Genomic DNA, 24308 nt, shown 5'->3' with positions numbered 1-24308 from the left:
ATATAGAATTAAAACAGAAAGTTTGCTAGTTAAAAGAGAAAACATCTAGAACACACCAAGTTAGAATGATCAATACCGATAATACTGAGTTAGCATCAGTTAAACATATCATATCCAAACATTTTCATATAGTAAAAGAAGGTACACCGATAGGTAAACTTTTAACACCACATCCATTTATAACATTTTGCAAACCTAAATCTCCGAAAGATACTTTGGTACACAGCTATTTCAGCACACAGAGCCATAGCAGCTGGCTCGGAGATCAGCAAGGTTTTTATTGGTGCAGTAAATGTAAAGCTTGAAAATACAGCACAGACAAACTTGCAAAGTACCCAGAGGACATTATATAGGGATTAAAAAATTGATAATGTGTAATAAAGATCACTGGGTTAAAATTCAAGAATGCCCTCCCAGCCTATGGCACGTAGGCAACACTATTTTTCCCCATTAAGAAAAGGGTTCTGGAACATTTAAGGGCATTTAAAAATGAAGATCAGTCTTCCCTAGAAGCCAGGCACTGGCAAGCTAAATACTTCTAGAAGCCTTGTTTATTGTCTTTTTTGGCACTGTCAGGGCTGACGTTTCACCCAGAGGTAGAGACTGCGAGAAAAGACTTAGACAGATGGAATTGAAGTACATTATAACTTTGGATACCAAATACCCAAATGGTTTGAATACAGATGAAAAGTTATATGCACATATTGAATGATTGAGCATAATCAGATTTATCTCTTGTTAATCAACCGTTCTTGAAGATGGAGTTTTTAAGTAATTACATTTTTTGATCATCACATTCCACCATGATTATGTCTTGTACATTTTTCTTTTGCACTTAGATTTTTTTTTGCACATTTGAGGGTGGTTCTTTTATTTGCACTAATTGTATATGACCATGTGGACATATCTTTGATATAGATATGTCATGAATTAATTGTGTAGATTAGGATCCATGGGTCTGATTGCCAGGCTCTGAGCAATGCACGGTCTAGGGCCCGCCCCAGGCAACCCTGTGATTGGGTCAAGCGGAATGTCTCTCCGCAGATACCTACCCCCATGTGTCAAGTCCCCATTAGGCACAGGTCTGCCTTGCCGGAAGGCCCATTAGGCTACTATATTGGTGCACTTGCGGTCACATTGCTCCTACAGGGCTCCCCAAGATACCTGTACCATTTGTACCTGCTGTGAAGTGCTGGCCCTTCCTCTACATATTTATATGTTGCCTTTTGTTCCTTCCATAGGCTGCAGTAGCCACCGCCATCTTGGGTGTGTCAGGGTACATAAATCCGGCCGCGCCCTGGAAGACCCGCTCACTATTCTCTGTTCGCTGATGCAATTTGAGGTGTTAGTCCTGACTCAAGCTTCCTTCCAGAGTTTCCTGTTTATTGGGGGAATTTCTATAGTTGGGCAGCACTTGAAGCCTCGAGCCTTGTTCTGCTGTGCAAGTAAGGCTGGAAGGGCCTTAAAGGTATGAAAGCCTTTTACCGACGCACCACCTGATGGCTATCGGGTGAGTCTTTTTACCCGCTGCGCTTCTCCCGCATGGTATCCTTACTGCTGTGACACTAAGTGGAGAGCAATTTCTGCAGTGTTAGTGTACATTGGCATTAGTGTGTGCCATACTGGCCTTGTTACATTCCACAAGACTCCTATTGTCTCAACTGGCCATTAATTTGATAAGAATGGTATACTAAGCAATTTAATTATTCCCTGTATGGCGTTTTGAGAGTGTGAGAAGGATTTATGTTTCATGCTGTGCTCAGGATTATGCACAAGCCATGCATCATTTATACCTATGACATTGACTAAGGCACCTGAATTCTAATTGCTCATATACATATTTATATTGTGATAAATCCTTATTTGACCCTGAAGAGAGCAATTGCTGAATCACTCCTATGGAGCATAACTGTATATCTGTGCTTAACCTCTTCCGAGCTCCTTCCCTGGTGTCCCCATTCCCAAACCCTTCCCCTCACCTGGCAGCTGTACACCTCGGTGCATTAATAGCATCCCGAGTTAGAGCTGCCTGGAGGTGGGCCACAAAGATCGCTGTGCGGAACCTGAGGGAGAGGACACGTTTGACACCAATTTAGATGACTGTGGAGGGATTTTCTCTGTCACAATATCCCGCCCCTGTACCACGATCCCATTATATCCTATGGGGCATGTAATACAGCATTTTTGTGACAGAGTATTCCCTCGGCTGAAATCTATATCAGGTCCCTAGTCATTAGCTAGGTCTTTGATTAATGAAGCACTCAGGAATTTGTGATCATAACCAGGCACTTAATACTGCAATCACTTTTTGTAAAAAAGCACAAGTGGTGTTAATTGATGATCAGTACATGCCTCTGAGGATAAAAGTTAGTCACTTTCATTGACCACAATGTTGCTGGTTGAATATTCGATTTGGCGATTCTAATTCATTAATTTACATTTGTTAATTCACTAGGAATTTGAAATATGATAACTGCGACCATGTAAATATAGAACAAAAATATATTGATGATCAATTTTTGATACCACGGCCTCTAATGACAGAATGGAGTTTATTCGGTTTGAGGGCGTGGCTTACAATCCAAGATGGCAGACACATGACTAAGCGGCTCTGCATCGGCCCAGCTCCTTAAATCGCATTCACTGAAGCACCTCGACTCCAGGGAGGTCAACTGTCGACAGGCACCCTGGAGAGAGCAATACTGTAGACCAGCAGCCTGGAGCGCACTGACGAGAACCTACTGAAGCCAAGGGGCTTGGACACACAACTGACTAATGGTGGCTGGACCTCGTTAAGCTGCTAGAGACCAGGGCTGCAAATAACAGCCCACTGTCGGCCTCTGACACAGGCTGTGGTGCACAGAAGGTGAGTAGTTCAGCGGCCCTCCACTGAGAACCCCTGAAGCCACCCTGACACCATGACGACACAGTGAGGAGCTTAGTGATCTCAGGAGGTAGGCTGGTTGGGAAAACAGCAGCTCAGAAGCTGCCACAGCTGGGGCGCCAGGGCCCTGCTGGCCTGGGGGTGCTCCCACCGTTTCTTCCTCTTCCCCCCTGAAGGGACGACAACAGATGGGCACTGCGCCCTTGTTCAGCTCTTGGACCACAAGCAGTGGCGTGGCTCTGGGGCTGAAGGGCGTAGCAAGTGGCATAATATCAGAATAGATGGACTCCCCTAGGGCACAGAAACCGAAGACATTGTACACTATCTGGAAGGATGGCTCTGAGTGGAGGTAGCTGTAACATAGCTGTCCCCCTTCTTTGCACTGGAAGGGGCTCATTGCATACCAGCCTGACCACCGGCCCGGGGTCGCCCGCCCAGGCCCGCCGTGGCTAAGCTACTTCATTAAAGAAACAGGGATGCTCTACTACAATCTAAAAGGACAAGAAGCCCCCTCCGGGAGGGTAACAGCAGGGTGTCCTTGTTCCCAGACTACACAGCTGCAGTGTAAGCAAAGAGAGCCTCATTGATGAAGGTAAAGAAGGCTCTACAAGCAGAAGGGCTACAAAACTCACTGGTATTCCCTGCCAACCTCAAAATCATACTGGGGGAAACTGTGCATTTCTATACGAAGCTGGCAGAGGCATGGGAGTGTCTGTACTCATACAGATCATAGAAGAGGACGGGCACCGCAGATCAACACAAAACCAGGAACCGCCCTAACCGAGGCCATAAAAGGGAACCACTCCATTAGCTAACATGATCCCAGGCACACAAGGACTGGTTAGCACTATTGCTGGCAGCAGCACAGCTGACAACACTGAGATCCTCGGAGTCATAAAGCAGCCACTCATCAAAACGGCATTCAACGACAACCCTGGATGACAACTTGGCATCAGAGGATGGAGACTTCCCGGTGGTCACACCCCAGACAGCGGAAGAACTGCTCTGAACACAGAGAGGTCCTAGCTGGCAGCTCTTGTCAGTAAACACTGGGGTGACAAACTTTCCTCTTCTCTTCTTTATTCACCTCCAGGCACAAGAAAAGAACAACAGTGCCTGGACTGAAGAGCGAATGATGGAAGTACTGGGGCGCTAAGCCATTTATGCTCCTCAGAGGTCACCCCTCGTGACTCTCTGGCTGGTTGTTGCGGGTAGCCCCTCCCTCGCACGGACTCCTGTGCATTCCTGCATCTAAAAGGTAACTGTGGGTGCTCTTTTTCCTTGGGGCCAATGTGAGGTTACAGTGTACGAACAGCTTGACCCTTCAACTTGGTGGGCCACTGGACTACGGCTAGGTGGATCTATTGTTGACTTACACTTTAAGTTGCTACAGTCTGGCGTGGTCGGCAGTCACTGGGCTGCTCTTGTGAGTGGGAGTTTGGGGTGTTTTTTTGTTTGTTTAATGTCTGGGGGAACGGCTGTGGTTGTTAAATGAGGAGCCTGGGATTATGTGGGGAGTTTGGGGGACCATTACATACATGACTGACCCACAATGTTATACCACATTTCTGACTTGGAACATTCAGGGGATGGGCTCAGCAGCCAAATGTTACGGTATACATAAGTACCTCACACGCACAGGAGTGCAGGTGGCCATGCTACAGGAGACGCGCCTTACCATAGTGCAGGTGGAGTGCTTAGGGGGCACTGGAGCAGGCAGGTATATGAAACATCATTTTCGGCGTGTGCCAGAGGGGCCCTCTTATGGGTGAGAGTGGGGATCCCCTGTGAGGCAACTCACACCAAGATTACTGTAGTGATGTATTGGTTTGAATGTAAAAGAAGAATGCTATGACATCAGGGGCAGTGGAATGTTGGGGCAGTGGAATGTTGGGGCAGGCTGTGACTGGGGATTGGAATGTTTTCATATGAAAGGTTGGATTTGTGCCGGTTTGGGGATGGCGAGCACATGTATCTCTGTCTGTACATTATAACTGGAAATAAACTTGTAAGGAAAGAACAAGAAGAGCCAGTGTACTTACTTCAATTACCAAGGGGCAGCGCTATGTCCTAGTGACGGGCATTTATATATATATATATCAGGCAGGTCACGCTGGGGAGCGGCATTTGAAAACGTGATTCTACAGTGCACTGAATGGGATGGTGAGCGAGCCCATGAATGGTCCCAAAGACAAATGGGAGGCAGTGGTGGGCCACGAGATCCTGGACTCTGAATGGTGCAGGATATTAACATATCACCACAAGGTATATAGGAACACGCACCTAAAATATATATAATTTAATTACACCCACACAACATACCTGAGCCTGCACACAATATAAGCCATATACAGGGGCGAGCTGCGGGGATGCCCTAGGTGTGCACACTTGGACGCTAACTTCAGCACCATGACATGAGGATGCCCTGAGTGCGGGATTAATGCACTATGGTGCTGGACAAGCTAAACGGAAGTCTGGGTCGCTCCATTCCATACACAATAGAGCCCTGCATCCTAGGTGCATTCCCCAGTTCCCAAACCAAAAACATGGGCAATAGATTCTCAGATTTGGCATTTGCACTGGGCAAGCAACGTATAGCAATGATCTGGAAGATCTCCGTAAGCCCAGATTTCAGGGAGACGCATGAGAAAAACCCACAGATGATGCTGACCCGATCAAGGGAGGCTCAGACACAACAAATCTGATGAACTTTGAGACTAGCTGAGTGGAAGATAGAAATAGACCCTGCCCGGTGCCATGATGAGGCTGTGTCGTCATCGACTGGCGGAGGCTGACGATACCCATCCCTCTCCAGTGTAGGTGATACTTTCCGCGCCCAGACCACCCCCCCAGCCTGAATGAGGAATGGCTCGGCAGGAGGCACAGAGGCCCTCACTCAGAGACCCCTCTCTCCCCCACCCCAAACGTCCCCCTCACACATTATTACCTACTGTAGGCTGGAGGTTCCCTCAAAACATAGGTTAGGGAGTTCTTTCTCACATTCTAGTTCTTTATACTTTCTTTACCTTTTATTTTTCTGACTCTTTTCCTTGCCCCTAGTAGGGGTGGCTATTGGTTAGCAGACCAACTGACAACATGTAATGTTATTAACCACTTGCCACTAACTAAAATAACCCTACAAACAGTGGGGACCCCTGGTCACATGCTCCACATAGACTCCCCAACACAAATTTTATTCTGATATTTCCCACGCTATCACGCCCTCAAACTGAGCATGACATCTATTGTACAAGCGAAACAATAACCTATGGGAAAGTCAGAAATGTTACATGCAATATTCTGTTGCTTAAATGATAACTGCATTGATATGTTACTGTGTAATGCTGAATACGATTCAAGTAATTGGTTGTGACTGCATATATTAAAAACGCAAATAAACACAATTTAAAAAAAACCTAGAAGTTATTCTGCTTACAGCACTAGAGGAAAAGACACATGCCTTGGCGGAGAATTGTATCTATGTTCATGGTTGCACTTTGTTTTTAAAGGAAATTGGGCATCTGTTGTGTCAGACTTTGACGAAGATCATCTTGGTTGAAATGTATTGCCACAAACAAATCAGACCCTGGAGTGCGGTCTCTTGGTATTTAATTACAATGCTATGCTTAAGATAGCATGTGGATGCCTACTTCCATAAATGTGATGAATTTGCAGTTGAGTTGCGTGTTCTTGTCGCTCAGGTATTCTATAAGAGGCTGCCTGCAAGTTCTCGCATGTAAATCTATTAAATAAGGACATAAAAGCATCTTCTGTGATTCATTCAGAATCAAACATGTACACGGAATGTTTAGGATAGCCTCCGTCTTATGTCCACAAAGTCTGCACTTGTAGTTGGGCAGGTCCTTTACCATTTCAGTGTTAAGTCCTTCGAAGAAAAACAACCAAGTCTATATGTTATCAATTTTAGTTTTAGATATAACAGGAAGTCAGTGCTTAAATATCTTTAAGGGGCTAAGTTGACATACAGCCCTATCACCGACCAAGCAGCATGTGTTTTTTTTGCAAATTGGGCTTTGTCTTGATGGAGAAACACCGATTTGTTCACTAGAGTTTTGAAACAGGCGTCAGTTGTAGGGAGATCTCAGCTTTCTGAAAGTTGAAGCGTTGTCAGGGTCGTTTTTTCTTAAATAATTTCCAATGGTTACCTACTTTGGTAGAATGTATTTCTAAACAGATGCGATTGTTTACAGGGCTGTTTGGAGATTCAAGCAGTTCACTTGAGAGTTTAATAAATGCTTATTTTCTGACAACCTCTTGTCTGGTTCAACCAAATTGTTTCCGAGTCTGCGTAGTACGTTTTTGAAGGTGAAAAAGTGACCTGTATAAGTTGACTTGTAAACTGCCTAATAGTTTTGCATCACTCCCTCGCAGTGGCTCAGAACTGAATGTTAAGGATACAGAAATTTCCTATTCATCCCTTGTAGGGTGGGCTCTAGGGACAAATTATTTAAATTATTGTGCAGGGAGCCAAATGGAAAAGTCCAACTTCTTGCTATGAATCTTAGTGACTGGAGCTGGGGCTCGAGATTGTTTTTGCTATCAAGGATATCACCAAGATAATTATATGTTTTCGCCACAAGGATCTTTTTCCCTCCACAATGTACCAGCTACTAGATTTTTTGTATTTTGAACGAAGTTATAACCATGGTCTTTTTGAGACCGTTTCCGGAGATGTAGCTTGTCAGGGTCTTTATTAACCTCTGAAGACCTACTGGGGTATGGCTCTTTACCAGTGACTGATTTGCCAGCCAAGGTGAGACTGCCTTGTTGAGGGCGTTTTAATATCGGCAATGTATAGGCTGAATAACGTGAACGCTAAAAAGCAGCTCTGTTCTAGTCCTTCCTTTGTTGGTATTTTCGGAGTTGTCTTTTCATCTCTCAGTTCAACGTTTAACCAGGTATCCAAGTATAGCAGTTCAGTGGCATGCAAAACCTTTTCTTGCAATAGCCCACTGAACCAATTTTGACCGTGGCTTCCACATTAGTGCCTTGTCAAATGAAGATCTTAGATCTATAAAACAGGCACACAATAGCTTTTCTCCCTTTTGCTTCATTCAATGATGATGGGCAAGGCAAGTAGGTTGGAGAGGGTGCTGGTTCCTTGGCAGAAAAGTAGTAGAGCTATCAGTCTGTAATTTGTGGGGTCCCCATCCATGCTGTTCTTATGGGTTGGCTGCAAGACACTTCCTCTATATGAATCCGGGATTTGATTTGTTATTGTGCATCTGTTAAGCAATGGTGGCAAGATTTTACTCGAAAAGTCAGCACCGAATTTTAGGAGTGTTAGGAAGGCCATTCGGGCCAGGGGCACTGTCAGTTTCTGCTTTACGTATTGTTTTATGCAGTTCATCATTTTCTATGCTCAAATGCTTTAAGTTGTCCTTCCATGATGCCTTAGGTAATTTATCCGTAGTCAAAGTAGGGATCCAATAGAGCTTAATAATGTGATATATCCACGTTTGCCCTTTGATTTTAGCATTATTAGCTCTGGAGTGCCCATATGCCACTTTGATAATGAATTCCCAGAAAGCTTTTGCATTGTCATTTTTGCAAAAGTGATTGTAAGGTTTCCACAACCAGATCTGATGGTTTACTTTCTGCACTTTTCTACTGCCTCCTTAAGTCTTCTACTTTTGAAAGTTGTAGTTAGCCAAATAAAGCTAGATGTTTCAAATGATGTGTTTCTCTATTTGCATCCTTTTTGAGTTCTACATGTTTTGAAATACCATTTGTTTCTAGCTTTTGATTCGCCAAGTTTGTGATGTCTTGAATTAGATGATGTTGTAAATGTTTCAATCAGATTTTCTATTACATGTTGCGATTTATGCAGATAAGTTGGTTTCCTTTCCATGTGATTGTTTTTGTCTGTCTGTAGCCAAGTATCTGAAGCTTTTTTTGTATGTTGGATAAAACATTTATTATTTGATGCAGTCTATTTGAATCTTTAAGTTAGACGTGTTTGGTTGAACAGTTATACTATTTTCATTTTGCGCCATTTCGTGCCATTGCGCATATCGCTTATGAGAAGTTATTGCTTTTAATGTTACACTCTTTAGAATCTTAAACTCATTATATTGTTATACTCTTTTATGCACTGGAATGATGGAAGATGCATTAGGGAAATCTAATACTGATTTTGTAATATGGGAGATACGAGTTGGGGCAGCAGGCTGGTCTATTTTAAAATGCCCATCAAGTGTTCTATGCCCATGCAAATGTAATAAGGTACTGCAAGTTTCGCCCATCTGGTGGTTCTGTACACTTACAATTGCAGATTCCTCCGAGTCATATATTAGATTCATGTTGAGACACCCTCTTACAAGCCAGTGGGGAAGAGGGGTACGTTATGATCAGGTCAACTTTTATTTTTTCTGGGTGTTTTTAAACCAGTTTTATTTTTTTCTCAAATTGATGGATTAGGTAAATCTTTAATAACAGGAGAGGGTTTACTGAGCCAGTTTGTGACCGGTTCCAAACAACAATACCCAAAGCCAAGGTCCAGTTTGACTGTTTCTAGGGTCAGGCTTGACACAATATTCGGCCTGTGTTAGACTGGTGTCAGGCTTGCAGTCTGTACTCAGTATATTCTGTCCGAGGGAAGAATATTTTATTCTATGTATTCTGAAAGAAAGGGATATCCTAAGTTTGGCAGAATTTTTGTATGCCTTCATCTGTGGCTATCTGGGACAGACCATCAATATTCCATGAAAATATCTTAAGCGTTTGATTACAGAGGTAGTTATGGTTTTTATTTCAACTTTTGTTTTGGCTTTTTATGGTTGTGGGCAGCCAGCTCCAGGCTACTACCTGTTGGTTACTGGTGCTGCTAAGCTTACATGATCTCCCAGTTGGTGGATGGTATGTTATTGCCAGATTGGTGTTTTCCCCCTACTTTTGGTTCTGTGGGCCCTGTTGCCCCTTTTAAGTTCGAAAAAGTTGGAGGAGGATCTATTCTAGCTTGTTATTTTTTGGGGCTGGGTTTTGTATTTTGTGGGTCTTCTAGCAATATTACCAGGAACTACCAAGGGAGCTTTCTCCTCCCCGATACTTATCCCCCATGTGATAAATACATTTCTTTGTGAGAAAGCTTGACTTGCTACTTCAACTGTTGACTATATTACTAAAGTTGCTTTGTTTGAGTTTTGATCTAATTCTGGCTGAAAGTCAACTCGCTTTTATGTGGGCTGTTAAGTGTGCCCAACAATTTCAAGATGTATCCTTTGTTTAAGATTTTGAAATTGCCTTTAATTTCAGTACGCAATTTCTTTGTGGTTATTTCTGTTTTCCATGTAAATTGCAACTAACTTAACTTGTCCAAAGCCATTTATTAGGACAGGGGTTTCAGCATGGTCAAGAGAATTTGATACGTTGGTTACCACTATATTGGGGGTTTCAGTAGTGTTGTAGGTGAACAAGTTTGAAGTTCAGCCAATTTTACTGTTTCAGGTTCACTGTTGCAGAATGGTTAGTTCGTATCATGTGTTTGTGTTTTCAAGGAAATTGAAGTTTTTCTGTACTTTTCTTCTTTTTTATGATCTTTGTTTCTTTCGGGGATTTATTTGCTTTGAACAGTATTTTGTGCATGGTTCATTGTTGTTTCCACTTTACTAATCTATAGTGCTGTCTTAATATGTGATGCTGTTGTGATTGGTCTCATTTCTTGTTTACTCACTTCAGTGGACTTGTCATTTGAAGCTAATGTCTGTTTCCTTATTGGAGGGCAAAATATTGGAATAAGGCTGCTAGATGCTGATTGGAGGATTTGTTTGATGCTCCTTTCTCTGCCTCTTTATTATGGGCTTTTCTCAGTTTATTTTGTCCTCTTTTTCTTAAGAGATTTCGAGGTGGCATTCTGAAATTGGGTTGTGAGTATTGAACTTGTTGTTACTTCTCCGATTTCCTGTAACTTATTGTCCTTAGGTGAGCATATGGAGGGAATGTTCTCCCTTTCTGGAGGGTTGTGTGCAGGAGAAATGTATGCTGTATTTTTGAATTTGTGAGTTTGCTGCTCTGTCTCTTTTCCACATATTTCCTAAAAAGTAGAATGAGTGTTTTGTTTGGGGTTGCGGAGTTCTTCATTTTAGCAACCTGAGCATATAAATCGGTTTCCTTACTCTACTCCGAGGAAGCCGTTGGACCTATTGGTTTTTAAGACTTACTTGTAAATTTGATTTCTTTCGCCACGGCTCTTAGAGCCCTCAGAAGAGTTTCCAATTTACTAAGATGTTCTACTTTAGTGTCTATCCCAGTGACATAAGTTGCAAGAGTGTGTAAGAGGTCGATTTAAAATTCCAGTTCGTCAGATTGGAAGTTTAACACTTTTGTTTTGGCATCCAGGGCGTTAAATAAAGTGTTCCATAGTGGAAGCTGATTGTTACAGATGTCAGACTCTGTGTTTTGTTGACTATTGAAGTTGAGGTCATGTCCAGCCAAAGGATTGCACAACTTTTTGTTAGACATGGCCGCATCAGTACTTTGTGAAGGACTAAATTTGGAGCTGTGTCTGTCCCAAAAACACGCTGAGTTTGCAAGGAAGCCCCTCCGCCACCCTGTAATCAGAATAGAGAAATAATTATGAATAGTCATCCAGAACTGCCAGGAGAAAGGAAGCCTCTGTAAATTGATTATTTTGGGAGATTGAGTAGTCTTTTCTAAGTGGATTTGCAAGAAAACTAGTTTTACTCTACTCTAGCACTTTGTATCGATTTGTTGGGTGTCACTTTCTGAATTATCTTTGGACGATTCAAAAGTATCTCCACTTGAGTTATTTTTGCTTAGTGACATGTCCAATTGATTGAACAGTGGTTTTATACAAGTATTTTTTCGGGGCTGTGGAAGCTGAGGGGGTCTTAATGTCTTTAGCTGCAACTTTATTGCACATGTCCAGGGAGCCTTGAAATATCTCATTATTGTGTCTTTTCGTCATATATTTTGCTGAAGGAATGTTTGGGGTTCTCAATCGTCCTTACCACATAGATCCTGTGAAAAAGGTTCAAAACAGAGCAATAACTTTCTGCAGGAGTCTTTAAGTGTTGGCCTGGGCTTATTGTACACCATACGCCAATTACCATTGGTTTTCCAAAATATGTGTGGTGCACTGCTGAACTTCTTTCCTGCTATTTGTTTTGCTGAATGATGGGACAATGGACAGGATTATACGGATTCCACCGATTTCTCCTAGTACGGAGGCCCTTTAGCGCAATTAATGAGGCAGGGGCTGGGGCATTAAACAGCGCCAAGGCCCGGCAACGACTTGTCCTGATGAACGAAGGGACAACTTATTGGGAGGAAGTGGCACCCTCCCGCCCGCCCCTTTCTTTGAGGTGAAGGTGAGTGGGAAAGGCGAGAGCGCCAAAAGCTAGCAAAGTGGCTCGAATGGCCGGCCAATGGGAGGCCTAGCCTTTTTTTTTATTCTGCCCCCAGGGCACATTGTCCGAATAAAGTAGGGCAAACGTAAAGCCCAGTCACTAGTTTGGGGTGGTAAAGGTGCTGCTGGACTAGGCACAGCCTGATCAATTTAAGGCACCCAGAGTATTTCGCACAGGATGGGGTGCAACTAACAAGACGCTGGGCTGGAAGTATTCTGTTTCAACCTATGGGCAGCCATGGCGCTAGCCTGTTGTCAGTAGAAGGATCTCTGTTTTGTCTGGGAGAGCTGCCCGAGGACATAACCCCACATGCAGTATGGTGGTGAAAAAGGTAGCTAATTGAGCTTAAGGAGTTTTGAAAGGCCACGGAGGGGTGGCAGGACGGGTACTTACCTTGGAATGCCTCACAGCAGGGTAAGGCAGTCAGGGAGGATAAAGGGGGCACAAAACGGCACTCGCAGTCTGCCAGTTGGCGGAGCGTACTGGATAATCCAAGCTAGCCAATTGGGCCTAAAAATAGAGAGCTAGTGGAATACCTCTACCCCCGGCACAACTAGTGAAGCTCCAGCTCAAGGACCCCAATCATCAGCAATGACACACCGAACTGATACCGCCTAATGCACGAAGTTGACTCTTAATCATCATAAAAGTGTCTGGACATTTGATTTATAACTCATTGACCTGCCGGAATGATTTATGATTTGATTTATGTGTCAATGAGGCAAATTGCTTAATGCCTTAATGGACCTGCCTAAATGAGTTATGACCTCTTGGCAGTACGGTATGTCCTCGGTTGGGCACTGAGAAATATTGGGATTGTGTTAAAGAATTGAAATAAAGCTGCATCCGGTAACTATCAAACGTATCAGGTGTAAACTGTACATTTCTGAGTGGGAGTGGCCACGTGCAAAGTTTATTAGATTTTATGGGCTAACAGACAGGAGGAGTGCGGAGACTGTTTATTGAGTTTTGTCAGCGGGCAGATGAAGAGGACTGCCAGTCGAGTACCTTACTGGCACAGCAAGAGACCCTTGTGACCCGCCACTATAAACTGACTTCTTTCCCCCACCCCAACAAGGCCTGGTAATCTGTCCTCCTGCTCAACTCCTCATGCAGCAGGATGGAGGCCAGGAGGGGCGGCCCCGGAAGTCATTGGGTGGTCAGACTGCTAAGGAGCCCTAACACGAGCATGCCAGCCGCTCCCACAGCTTTGAGCTGTTATTGTACTCTCCTGTATTCCTATGCCTAACCCTAGGGCCAGGTCTCGGGTCTCTAAATGGTTATTTCTTGAGCTATTTTTGTAAAGTCCTCTGATATAGCAGGGATACACGTTATTGACAAGAATCCTTCATTTCAATGAGTAACTAGTATACTGTGGGAAATATGTGTATCAACAGTGCGATGGAGAGATGTGGACAAAGAAGAAATGTGAATACTAGCATGACTAGGTGTGAATCATACACGGAGGGTATGTGGAAACAGCAGAAGAGGAAATGTGGAAATAACAGAAGATGCGATGGGGAAACAGCCATTGCACCATGGGTTTTATATACTAGGTAATCGGAATCCTGGTATCAAGGCAGAACCTAATCTGATTGTTACGGAGGTTCCAATCTGGTGGTCAGTGACGGTAACTTAATGAACATCAATCCAAGCACCCTAACCAGCAACCTTAAACAGCTCCCTGGAACCGTAAATACTACATGCACCTTAACAACATTATTCAACCCTGTAGGGCAATAAATTGAGAGTACCTATATTAATATTCTTACACCAGTTCTGATGGGTCAGTGGATTGCCTATTATCCTCTCCAATGCTATGATATGTTTTTAATGCAATTGGAAAACAGGATGAACGTTTACTTGATTGCATTTTAACATTTTCATAGCAGAGCCTTTACAACATGCAGTCTTTTCCTTTGAGATATTTCACTTATATGCTACCATCTCTGCATTCACGATACTCTACATTTCATTTTGACATTTAGTAAGAAACGCCTCACATGATACTATAGGTAAATGAGGCTCTAATGTAAATGGCACTATAGAAATGTAATTTTATTGCACATCCTTCCAGCACCTAACTCTTTACAAGCACCTTTCATCCTTGGTGGAAAAGGGAAATGCGGTTCAGAACCTTGGTAGAAGAGGGAAAAAGGGTTTAGAAAGATAAAGTTGTTTACTCTGGATCACACACCATAAACCTGGGCAGGAAACTGATACAGAATCATTTGAATCCATGTATAACCACATTGACAAACTCGATGCTTGCTGTTCTATAGCGTTTAGAGAATATGAGATGTCTCAAAAGGCTAGTACCTTTGACTGGAGGGAAAGGATGCAAAAGAGCCAGTCAAGCACTTTTGTCTCACAAGCACTGCAGCTAGCCTTCCCGTCCGTGCCTAAAAGAGTGAGATGGGAGCACCTTTGCAAACATGCCCTGGCTTGTGGTATAAAATATTTTTCTTAAGTTCTATAGTGGCAACATGCAGCATCAGGCTGGTTCAAGTGAGAAAGAGAAGGCTGGGAAGAGGGAGAGCTAGTGAGTGATGCAAGGGAGTGAAAGTTGAAGAAATAGAACATAGGAGTGCACTTTCAGATTCGAAAATCCATTGAGAAGACAGACAACATCGAGGGCTCTCGTTATTTCTAGGCAGAACATGCTTAAATTTGAGCCAATGGTTGCAAATGGGGTCCTCTGGCACTCATTTTTGCGGGCCACCACTTATTTTTCCCCAACAAACTTTGATCCACAGCAAGAGAGAAAGCAGAAATGAAAGAAAAACTTGCAAGAGTGTGATAAAGAGGGTGAGAATATATGACATGGATTAAAGCGACATTAGGTAGAATCAAGATTAAGCATCCGTGGTATTCAACACTCTTACTTTGATGGCGCGCTCACAACCTGCAAGTCGCTGCCCCCCCCCCACTGAAACGACTCCCAAGGAGAGAGACAACCACAATTATGATGGTTCAAACACAGTGTAGCCTTTTATTCACATAGTCAGAAAGTATCAGTGAAAATGATAATCATAGCTAAGCAGACATTATTGTTATGTGCATACAGGACATAAGATCAGTGAAACATCTCAAATACTGCATGATTGTACAAGCAATACAAACAATCGTCTCCACTTTCCAGTACAGCACAACTCTCCAGAATGCAAAGTGCCAGAAGGCCCCTTTTCCTCATCCATCGCTCATGCCCTTAACCAAGCGCATCCGGGAGACTCGCAAGCATACCTCAGCAGCAATTCCCTCTCCTTCTCAAATAGGGATGGGTAATGCCCGCAGTTCCATACCAACAAAAAACCAGGGCACCGCGTAGCGCACTGTCCCTGCCAGGGTAACCGTCTCCAGGCATCTCAGGGTAGGGCAGAAAGGTCCAGGACCACAAGCAGGTCAGTCCCCCATCGTGCCTGCCCAGTGCCCACACAAATCAAAACCCCTCACAGGGGTCAGTTCAGTAAGGTCATCTCAGCGAAGTGTGCCTCCCCATTATCGCTGACATAGAAGTGAAAAAAATAAGGAATAAATCTTTCGAACTGCCTCGTATAAATCAGTCATTTTTTAGCTTACACCGTGATAATTGTAAGCATCACTGCAACATATACCGTTAAAAAAAAAAGTCCATAGAACATTCCTGGCCCTATGCTAGCAAGAGGGCTATGTGAATGTATGCTTTGTGCAAAACCTTATCCCCAGCTACGCAAATGGTAGTCCCCTCCACCGCGCCCCTGCATCTCCCCTGCTCCCTTTGGTATTGTTCCCTTAAGCATGGAGAACTCCGGGAACTGTGTGATCCGGTAGGCTGGATGCCAGTGCCCGGGTGGAGAGAAAAATAGGCCGACCCCTCACCTCTCGAGGTCTTAAATGCTCCCGACCTTGGCGCCCCCCGATGGAGTCACAGCCCTTCTTCCTGATGAAGCAGACAAGGGATTATTCGCCATGGTGGCTCCTGCCCGTGGAGCGACTAATAGCACTCTTCTGCTATTTGCAGGTGGCACCTGGCCAAAAGCGCCAACTGCGTGCTTCAAAAAAAAAAAAACTTTGAGCCTCTGCACTTATTTATTTTCTTTTACAATTTAAGCACTGTGGAACTGGGGGCAATGCCTAAGGTGGGAATATGGTGAATGTGGTGAATGCCACAGCACACAAAACAGGTTTCAGAACCGCTTGACCCCAAAGTATTTGCCCCCTGAGGTGAATGATCAGGCTATAGGCTGTATATCCTTCACAGGATGGAGTGCTAGAAATTGGACGAAATGTGGATTGTGAATAGGTTGGCCGGATTTTACGGTCGCACAGCAGCAGACTTATCAAGCCAAACTGAACGTCCTATATTATGGAGGATTTATATTATATAACATACAAATTAGATGGTTGCTCGATGCATCAAACAAGAATGCGAGTAGAGTAGGTGCAGAAGCAGGCTGTTACCTGATGACTGTTTCCTCTTTTATTTTAGAGAAAAGCACCTGAAAGTAATCTTGCTTTCAAGTCATCCCGTTCATTATGCTTAGTAGCACTAAAGTGCCCAATCCTAGACATAAGTGTGCTGCTGAATGTTGGTGGAAAATTACTTGACACTCAGAAGTGTTAATTAAAATATTGCCCTCACAAATAAACGACAGAAAAACGTCACTATAGTCAGAGTTTATGACGGTGGTAATGGAAAGACAAATTGTACCAGTAATATGAGATGTCAATACTTGAATATAAATGGAATACGAGTGGATGCAGATGGGCTGAGATACGCCTTGCTGCTTACTTGTTAGCCATCTTAGGTGTAGAATTATGATATGAGATTGAAGATGAACCATGATTGAAATGGTTAAGGTTACTTACTCCAGGGTTGGGCCTGGAAAGTCCTAACAGTAACATTGTAGAAGCAGATGATTACAGAATTGATACATCTCAACATACATCATGGCATGATCAGAACTTAATTACTGTTATTACAGCATCAATCGTGAGGCAAACAAAATAGGCAAATCCAACAGATAGCGGGAAGTACTAATCAAGTTGCACATGCCTTTGGCAAAAGATATATTTTCACACAAAGAGTTGACTATCTGATTAATAAATAACACATACATGGTCATCAATGATTTTTGTCTACAAATTCCTGTTTTTTGTTCATACTCACTCCCAGCCCTTTCCCAACGAGCTGTCAGTCAGGAACACCCCTCTAATGCTGGGATTTGTCTTCATAAATGCCACTATATTTGCCAACAGGTTCAACATCAGGACAGCGAACAGGAATACGTGGACAACTCGAAACTCTTGCACAGGGCCTTGGTCTTGTAGGAGAATGAAGAGAACTTCCAGCGCAACACAGGCGATCATCCCCAAGGTCATACAAACAGGCAGGTGCAGTGTGGCATCAAAGCGCCTCCAGTAACAGGTTAGCAATGACACCTTCATGGCCACAGATGATTGTGTTCAAACTAGAAAGTAAAATCACTACATTAAGTGCAGCATAACAAACGTGTGTAAATCAATCAACTACTTATGCTTCAAATTATCAATTTTATTTTATATCTCAAAATATAAATCGTCAGTAGCCACACGAACAGAGTGTAATCCATGACATATGAAAACAGTGCAAATCAGGACGTTTTAAATGTATGGTTAACATGGATTCTAAAGTTGCGTAGCGGTTGTGCGTTTTTTGGTAATTTGTGTATATTGCAGTGCACAATCTGTCACTAATAGTCTATAGATTACCACGGAGGGAAGGTGATTTTTTTAAGAAAAAGAGGCCAGTTGTTAGTTTTAGAGGCAGTTGGTTTTCTCTTGTCAGGGTTTGTCAGCTAGATAGCAGAGTACAACGTTACATGCCTTAAAATGGATGCAGTCGTAGGTGCCACAGTTCGGATCTTATTGTTTCTTTACTGTGCCTCCAGAGAACCTGTTTCATTGCATTTCTCATGCCTATGTTCTTCAGTATTTAAGGCATGCAGATAATATTTGAAACCGATTAATTTAGAATGATGTACAACATTCTAGTTCACTGCTTAGGAGTATGGCTACCACAAGTATTCGATATTTACCTTTGATCAATAGCAATATGTCAATCAATAATTATTTGAAGAAACAAAGTTTACAGCAAAAAGCAAAATCTAGGGATAAAGCCCCGAAGCATATTACATTTATGACTGGATTTAACCTGCACATTTTGAGTTGTATGGGAAAAATAAAGGGCAGCTTCCTGCATATTTGTTTGCTATTTTTCCCACACAATTGCCACGAGATATTTGGTGGCGATGCCAGATGATTTTCCATTGTTATGCAGTACAACATCAAATATACGAGTTTTACTGTGATGTTTAAAAATGCACATCGGTTAAATTTGAAGTAACTGTGTTACCCTCTGTCTGTGTTGCAAAATCACCACCTAATTGTTTTATGGGCTAAATGTTATTATGCTGCAACAGTAGTCGGACATTGCAGTCAAGAGATAAGAAGACACACTAAGCAATCAGGCCGGTTGAGACAGGTTTTCCTTGACATTATGGAGCATATAGAAGGTTGGTTGCAAGTTTCTTCCCAGGTCTGTTGGGATGCCAACTATAGGATTTTATTGCATGGTGTTAATCAGGGTAGAGGTCTCTTGGTTAGAGTGCTACGCGATGTCTATGTGGGTGACTCATCACCATGTGCTTGGGTTATACATAGTCTAGCCTAACAGGAGGAAAAGAAGTTGGCTTTAAGTTGAGAAGAAACTCCTTAAAGTTCAATGGAGATAAAACTGAAATTCTTTGCTGCTCGTTCAGTAAACCTTCTAGCAGACTTCCTCCCAATTTGTGGCTGTGGACAAACCGTGGCAGTCTAGAAGTATCAGTTTTGGTCTGCAATCTAGGGGTTTTATTTGGTAATAAGCTGCCCCTGGTGACTCATGTAACTAAATTGGCTGTAATGTGTTTTGCTTTGCTCTGTAAATTAAGGAAAATCTTACCTTTTCTACCTTCGTCTGCGAGGGCACCGGTAGTATTACGAGCGTACTATCCCAAGCAGGCGATTAATGTAGGATACTATCCTAAGCAGACTTGATTGCTGTAGTGCTTTTCTATTAGAGGTGCATCTGATTTTTTTAATTAAAAGACTTCACAGACTATAAGTAGCAGCTGCGAAGTTGGCAGTGAATAAGCCAAGATTTTCATCATCTTCTAGAGCGCTAACAAAGCTCCATTGGCTCCCAGTAAAGGAAAGGATGGCATTTAAATTCCTCTGTATAGGTTTTAGAGTAATCCATTAAAAGGCCCTATTTTCCTGCAAAGGAATTTCAAGAGTTATATACCTCTAAGAGAACCTCGCTATTCAGCCACACACTTTCTACGCATCCCTAAATTTCAGAAAGTTAGGGGTGGCGGGAGTTTCATCATTCTCAGTTAGGGTTTTTTTTTTTTTAACTCTGGAACAATTTACCAGGCTTTCTGAGAGCCAGTCAAGACCTGCTTCAATTCAGGAAAGCACTTAAAATCTAGTTATTCCCCGCATAAACCGATTCAAAGTGTCCGAGGGCCTGCAAAGTATCTTCTAAAAGGCAAGTGCCAAGATACTTTTAAAGTGGAAGTTGCGCTTTATAAGTGTTCTAGAATTATAAATGAGCTCTGATGCAATCACTGTGATGGTAGATCCAGTACCTCAAGGCCTTTGGGCGGTCAGGACGTAAGGCTTCATGGGTCCTATTCTATTACTGGGAGGTTCAGGAAAGTCATAAGGAGTACGGGCTTATGACTAGATGCCAATTATTTGGAAACCGTGTGGAGGCTCTGAGTTGTGGCCCCGACCAAGATGTGACCTGCAAGATAATTTCTCCTACCGGTCCACACCGGTCACTGGGCAAGACGACACTGTGCTCTAGTGTGAAGGGTAATCCTGCAGGCTGTAGCCGTGTTAGAGCTAGGCAGAGCTCCTCTGCTGGGAGGCAGAGGCAAGGCATTTTCTTACCTCACTGTCAAATACAGACAGTGCTTTAAATGGGAAAAAATAAGTGCCGGTACTCATTAGCATGAACTAGTAGTGTGGTGGGTGGGGCTTAGGGCGGGGCTTAGAGCAAGACATGAGGGTACTTTATGACTTATATACCAGTTGCAGCACATCCCAAAGGCCCATGAGAAATGTATTTAAATAAACAAAACAAGTTAACTCATTACACAAAACGAAAGCTAAACACAATGATATTTTAACATTTCTTTTGTTTTGTAATATTTGCAGCTTCTTAATACCATACTGTTATTTGCTGTTGTTTTGCACAATAGTATATATTCTTGAACGTGCACACACAGAAAGAAACAAGCAGACACGCACACACAAAGCATTCCACACAGTCCTCCTTAAAGTCTTCTGATTCTCTCCCTCTTTTGCTTTTCTCTCACACAAAAACACCCACATACAAGCAGGCAAATACACATACATAAGCAGACCCTTGTTCAAAAGACTCCGGTGGGATTAATGCCATTGTAAACTTCTTTCCTCCCAGGGCTTTCTTAGATGTCGCTGTTAGCGGGGATCCCTCCATTCCTGTGTTTGCACAAATGCATACGTAGTGTAAATGTGATTGACAGCACAGGGCCTGAATGGGCCCTGTTCTGTCAAACACAGCGTGATGGTGAATACCCGGACCTTAGGCACTTAATGCCTGCTGAATAGCTCAGCGGGGGTCAGTTTAGGGCTACAGAAGCACCTTAGCTGTCAGAGGCAGGTTCAACTCTGACAGCCTAGTGCTCACCAGCACTAGCAGCTAATGAGCCTACCGTTCATGAGTACCGGTACTCTCCTTGGCAGCAGAGAAGTGCCGGTACTCAGAGTGGAAAAAATAAGAAGTGCCGGTACTCAGTACCTGTGAGTACCGGCCCATTTAAAGCACTGAATACAGAGAAATGGGAACGTAAGTGTCAGTTTACTGGTGCCCTTTCTTCTCAAATCCTCTGCATGATATTCGTTGGTGTTAGGCTTTGCTTGGTTGGACGGGTCAAGGAGTGAGGGAGGGCTGGGGTACCAACAATGGTAGAAAATCAGGAGGACTTACAGATCAGCAAACAATGGTGCCTGGCTTGATTTCAAGAGCAAAAAACATAAGGCCAACCATAGTAAATATTGCCATTTATATAATAAAACAGTCAATTTCTTTAACAATAACAAGTCAATCAGTTAACTATAATGCACTGTATTTCTGCTGTAACCAACACATTACAATGTGATCATGTAATGTGATCATGTTTTTGCACAGTTCACAATCTGAACGTAATAAATAACCAGCCGATTTTCCAGTCTTGGAAAATGAGGCACACTGAAGGAAGGTGACTTGTCTAGAATCACATAATTTAGTAAAAACAAAGATATGGTTTGAGCCTCCCCTCATCCAGAATCCAGCAAACTACACATACTAAACCTCCGTCCCTATTGTTGTCCACAAAGCATAGTTAAGTGTAAGGCAGCGCACTCTATGTGGCAACATAAACGGCCTACCCTGACTCAAAAAAACACATTACGATGCCCCGCGTCTTGTTTTAAGTAAATCGAATTCAGGTAATAAATCAACCAATCAAAGGACAGAAATCTCATGGATCTGCGCTTAAGGATACATACAAGCCTTCAATTAACATATTTGAAACGGGTCCCCAGTCTGTGGAACTGCCTTCACTGGCTTGTCTTTCATATAAAAGCCAATTTGAAAGAAAGAGGTTTAAGAAAAATCACATTTCTCAGTTGATTTCAGTCACAACATATCACATACCTGCCTACTATTATTCTATCAGCAGCACGCTGCCTCTTTCGGGCTGAAAATGAAACGACCACAAACTCACTGTAAGGGGTAAAAGGCCGCTTTAATAGAACAGGTCTGGCAATAAAACCTTGGCATAATAGCCTCACAAAACTACCCAAACCTCACTAATACAAAAACCATCACCTAACCCCTCCCCCTCCCTCTAAACTGACCCAACCGCCCCACCCTTTGTCCCATCCCCACCTTGACCCAACCACCCCATTAACCCATCTGACCTGCAGTCACCTTCTCCAATTACCCTTGACCAGTGCAAATTCCCTACCCTCTCCTCTTTCTGAACTACCCCTTCCCCCCCGAAAGGCCACAGCAATATAATAAATATACAATTGATACCAGACCTGACTATCAGCGGCAATAACATAATAAACCCCCCCCTCCCCTCAAAAAACTCCTAACCCAAGCTAATTAGCAACCTCACCCTAAACCTATAATCAAAACAAACACAAAATACAAAAAAAAAAAGACCTGCCCTGTTAAAACATGTCTTCCACAAAAACACAAACCTATTGAAAGAAATGAAAACCACGCTAATGGTGGCATTGTCCTAAAAATTAGACCCATTAAAGAACCTTAGGTAAAATATAATAAGCTAAAAGGGAGGGCGGGAGGGCACGAAAACCAAAACGCCCACTGGGTGTGACAACGGCCAAAGAGGCCGCCCACACCCAGCCCCTGCCCTTTATACCTCCCCTGACGTCACCAACCCAGTTCCCTCCCCAAACCAATCCCTAGTCGAGTCTGTGGAACGCTCCACCACAGCCCGATAAACCCGGGGGGAGACGGGCAAGCCCTGTGCTCCCCCCAAGTCCCCATCGGGCTGAAAATGAAACGACCACAAACTCACTGTAAGGGGTAAAAGGCCGCTTTAATAGAACAGGTCTGGCAATAAAACCTTGGCATAATAGCCTCACAAAACTACCCAAACCTCACTAATACAAAAACCATCACCTAACCCCTCCCCCTCCCTCTAAACTGACCCAACCGCCCCACCCTTTGTCCCATCCCCACCTTGACCCAACCACCCCATTAACCCATCTGACCTGCAGTCACCTTCTCCAATTACCCTTGACCAGTGCAAATTCCCTACCCTCTCCTCTTTCTGAACTACCCCTTCCCCCCCGAAAGGCCACACAGGAAAACCCAAAGGTGTTTTCCTGCCCCACCCAAAATATTATCTATCCCACAAACGCTCCCCCAATAATTCGGCAATCATCAACCTCATATCCAGTAAATAGTGCTCATTGCCCAAAAACGTCAAATGTACCCCATCCTGACGAAACAAACCTACCTCAGAAAGCCCGATATCCACGTGACACAAAAACGAAAAACCCTGATCTTTACAAAAACTTTTCATCTCCCTGTTAATTTTACGCCGTTGCTTTTCAATGCCCTTAAAAGAACGAGCACCCCTCCATACTCTTCTCGGCATCAAACAAGTCCAAACTATGTGTGTACCCGCCCAACGTTCCTTAATCCGACAAAGATCCATTTTCATGACTTTAATCAATCCGATGCCTGACAGAGCTACCAAATCATTTTCCCCCAAATGCAACACCAATAAATCTGGACAAATACCACTTTCCATTTTCTTGGCTAAAACATATAGCAACTCTCCCCATCTCATACCACCCTTACCCACCCAACTAACCCTTATCCTTGAACTATCTAACCCCAATTGTCTCCCAAAATGTCTTGATGCTGCTTGCTTCTCCGCCCATCGAACAAATGAGTGTCCCACAATCCACACGGCGCACACCTTGTCAGGACCCCCGACACAACCTACAAGAGAAAATATGTTAAGTGATGTTTTACCTGCAAATAACCAAACTTAAAAGGAAAAACAGAAACAGCAAACAGCAAGTGAATAAAGTGAAGAGAAACAGATATGAGTATAAGGAAAAATAGAGACCATCTAAAAATAAAAATAAAACGGAACCTATTTAAAAGAACGCACATACCTCTTAAAACATCCCGATTTCCATCTACCCATATGTTTAATCAACTGATCAGATTTACCTTGTTTCCATGCTTCCGTTGCGGCCCCAATCCTAAATGAATGTGTACCAAATTTAGAAGGATCCAACCCCAATCTCCTCAATGCCATCCTCAGTACTGCTAACAACTGCGAAGCTAACAGCCGAGTTCCATCTTGATGAACAAATACATACCTGGAATTATACGATCCCAACCCTGCAAAATAAAACCAGCAGCGCACCGGGCAATCAATGGAATGGACTGC

At 43.2% G+C, this 24308-nt stretch overlaps 1 protein-coding gene across 2 annotated transcripts in view; it reads right to left on the bottom strand.

Moving 5' to 3' along the window:
- Positions 1-24308, bottom strand: part of ZDHHC24 (zinc finger DHHC-type containing 24) — a 183819-nt gene that overhangs the window by 113306 nt on the left and 46205 nt on the right. For both annotated transcript variants that reach the window (XM_069207842.1, XM_069207840.1), the window contains one exon: positions 17423-17723. In XM_069207842.1, the coding sequence (XP_069063943.1) occupies positions 17423-17700 (278 nt within the window). In that variant the 5' untranslated portion in view covers positions 17701-17723. The remainder of the gene's footprint in view (positions 1-17422; positions 17724-24308) is intronic.

The sequence above is a fragment of the Pleurodeles waltl genome, chromosome 9 (assembly GCF_031143425.1).
Source record: "Pleurodeles waltl isolate 20211129_DDA chromosome 9, aPleWal1.hap1.20221129, whole genome shotgun sequence".
Taxonomy (NCBI): Eukaryota; Metazoa; Chordata; class Amphibia; order Caudata; family Salamandridae; genus Pleurodeles; species Pleurodeles waltl.
Note: the sequence above shows the minus strand (reverse complement) of the source record. Positions and strands in the feature narration are given on the sequence as shown.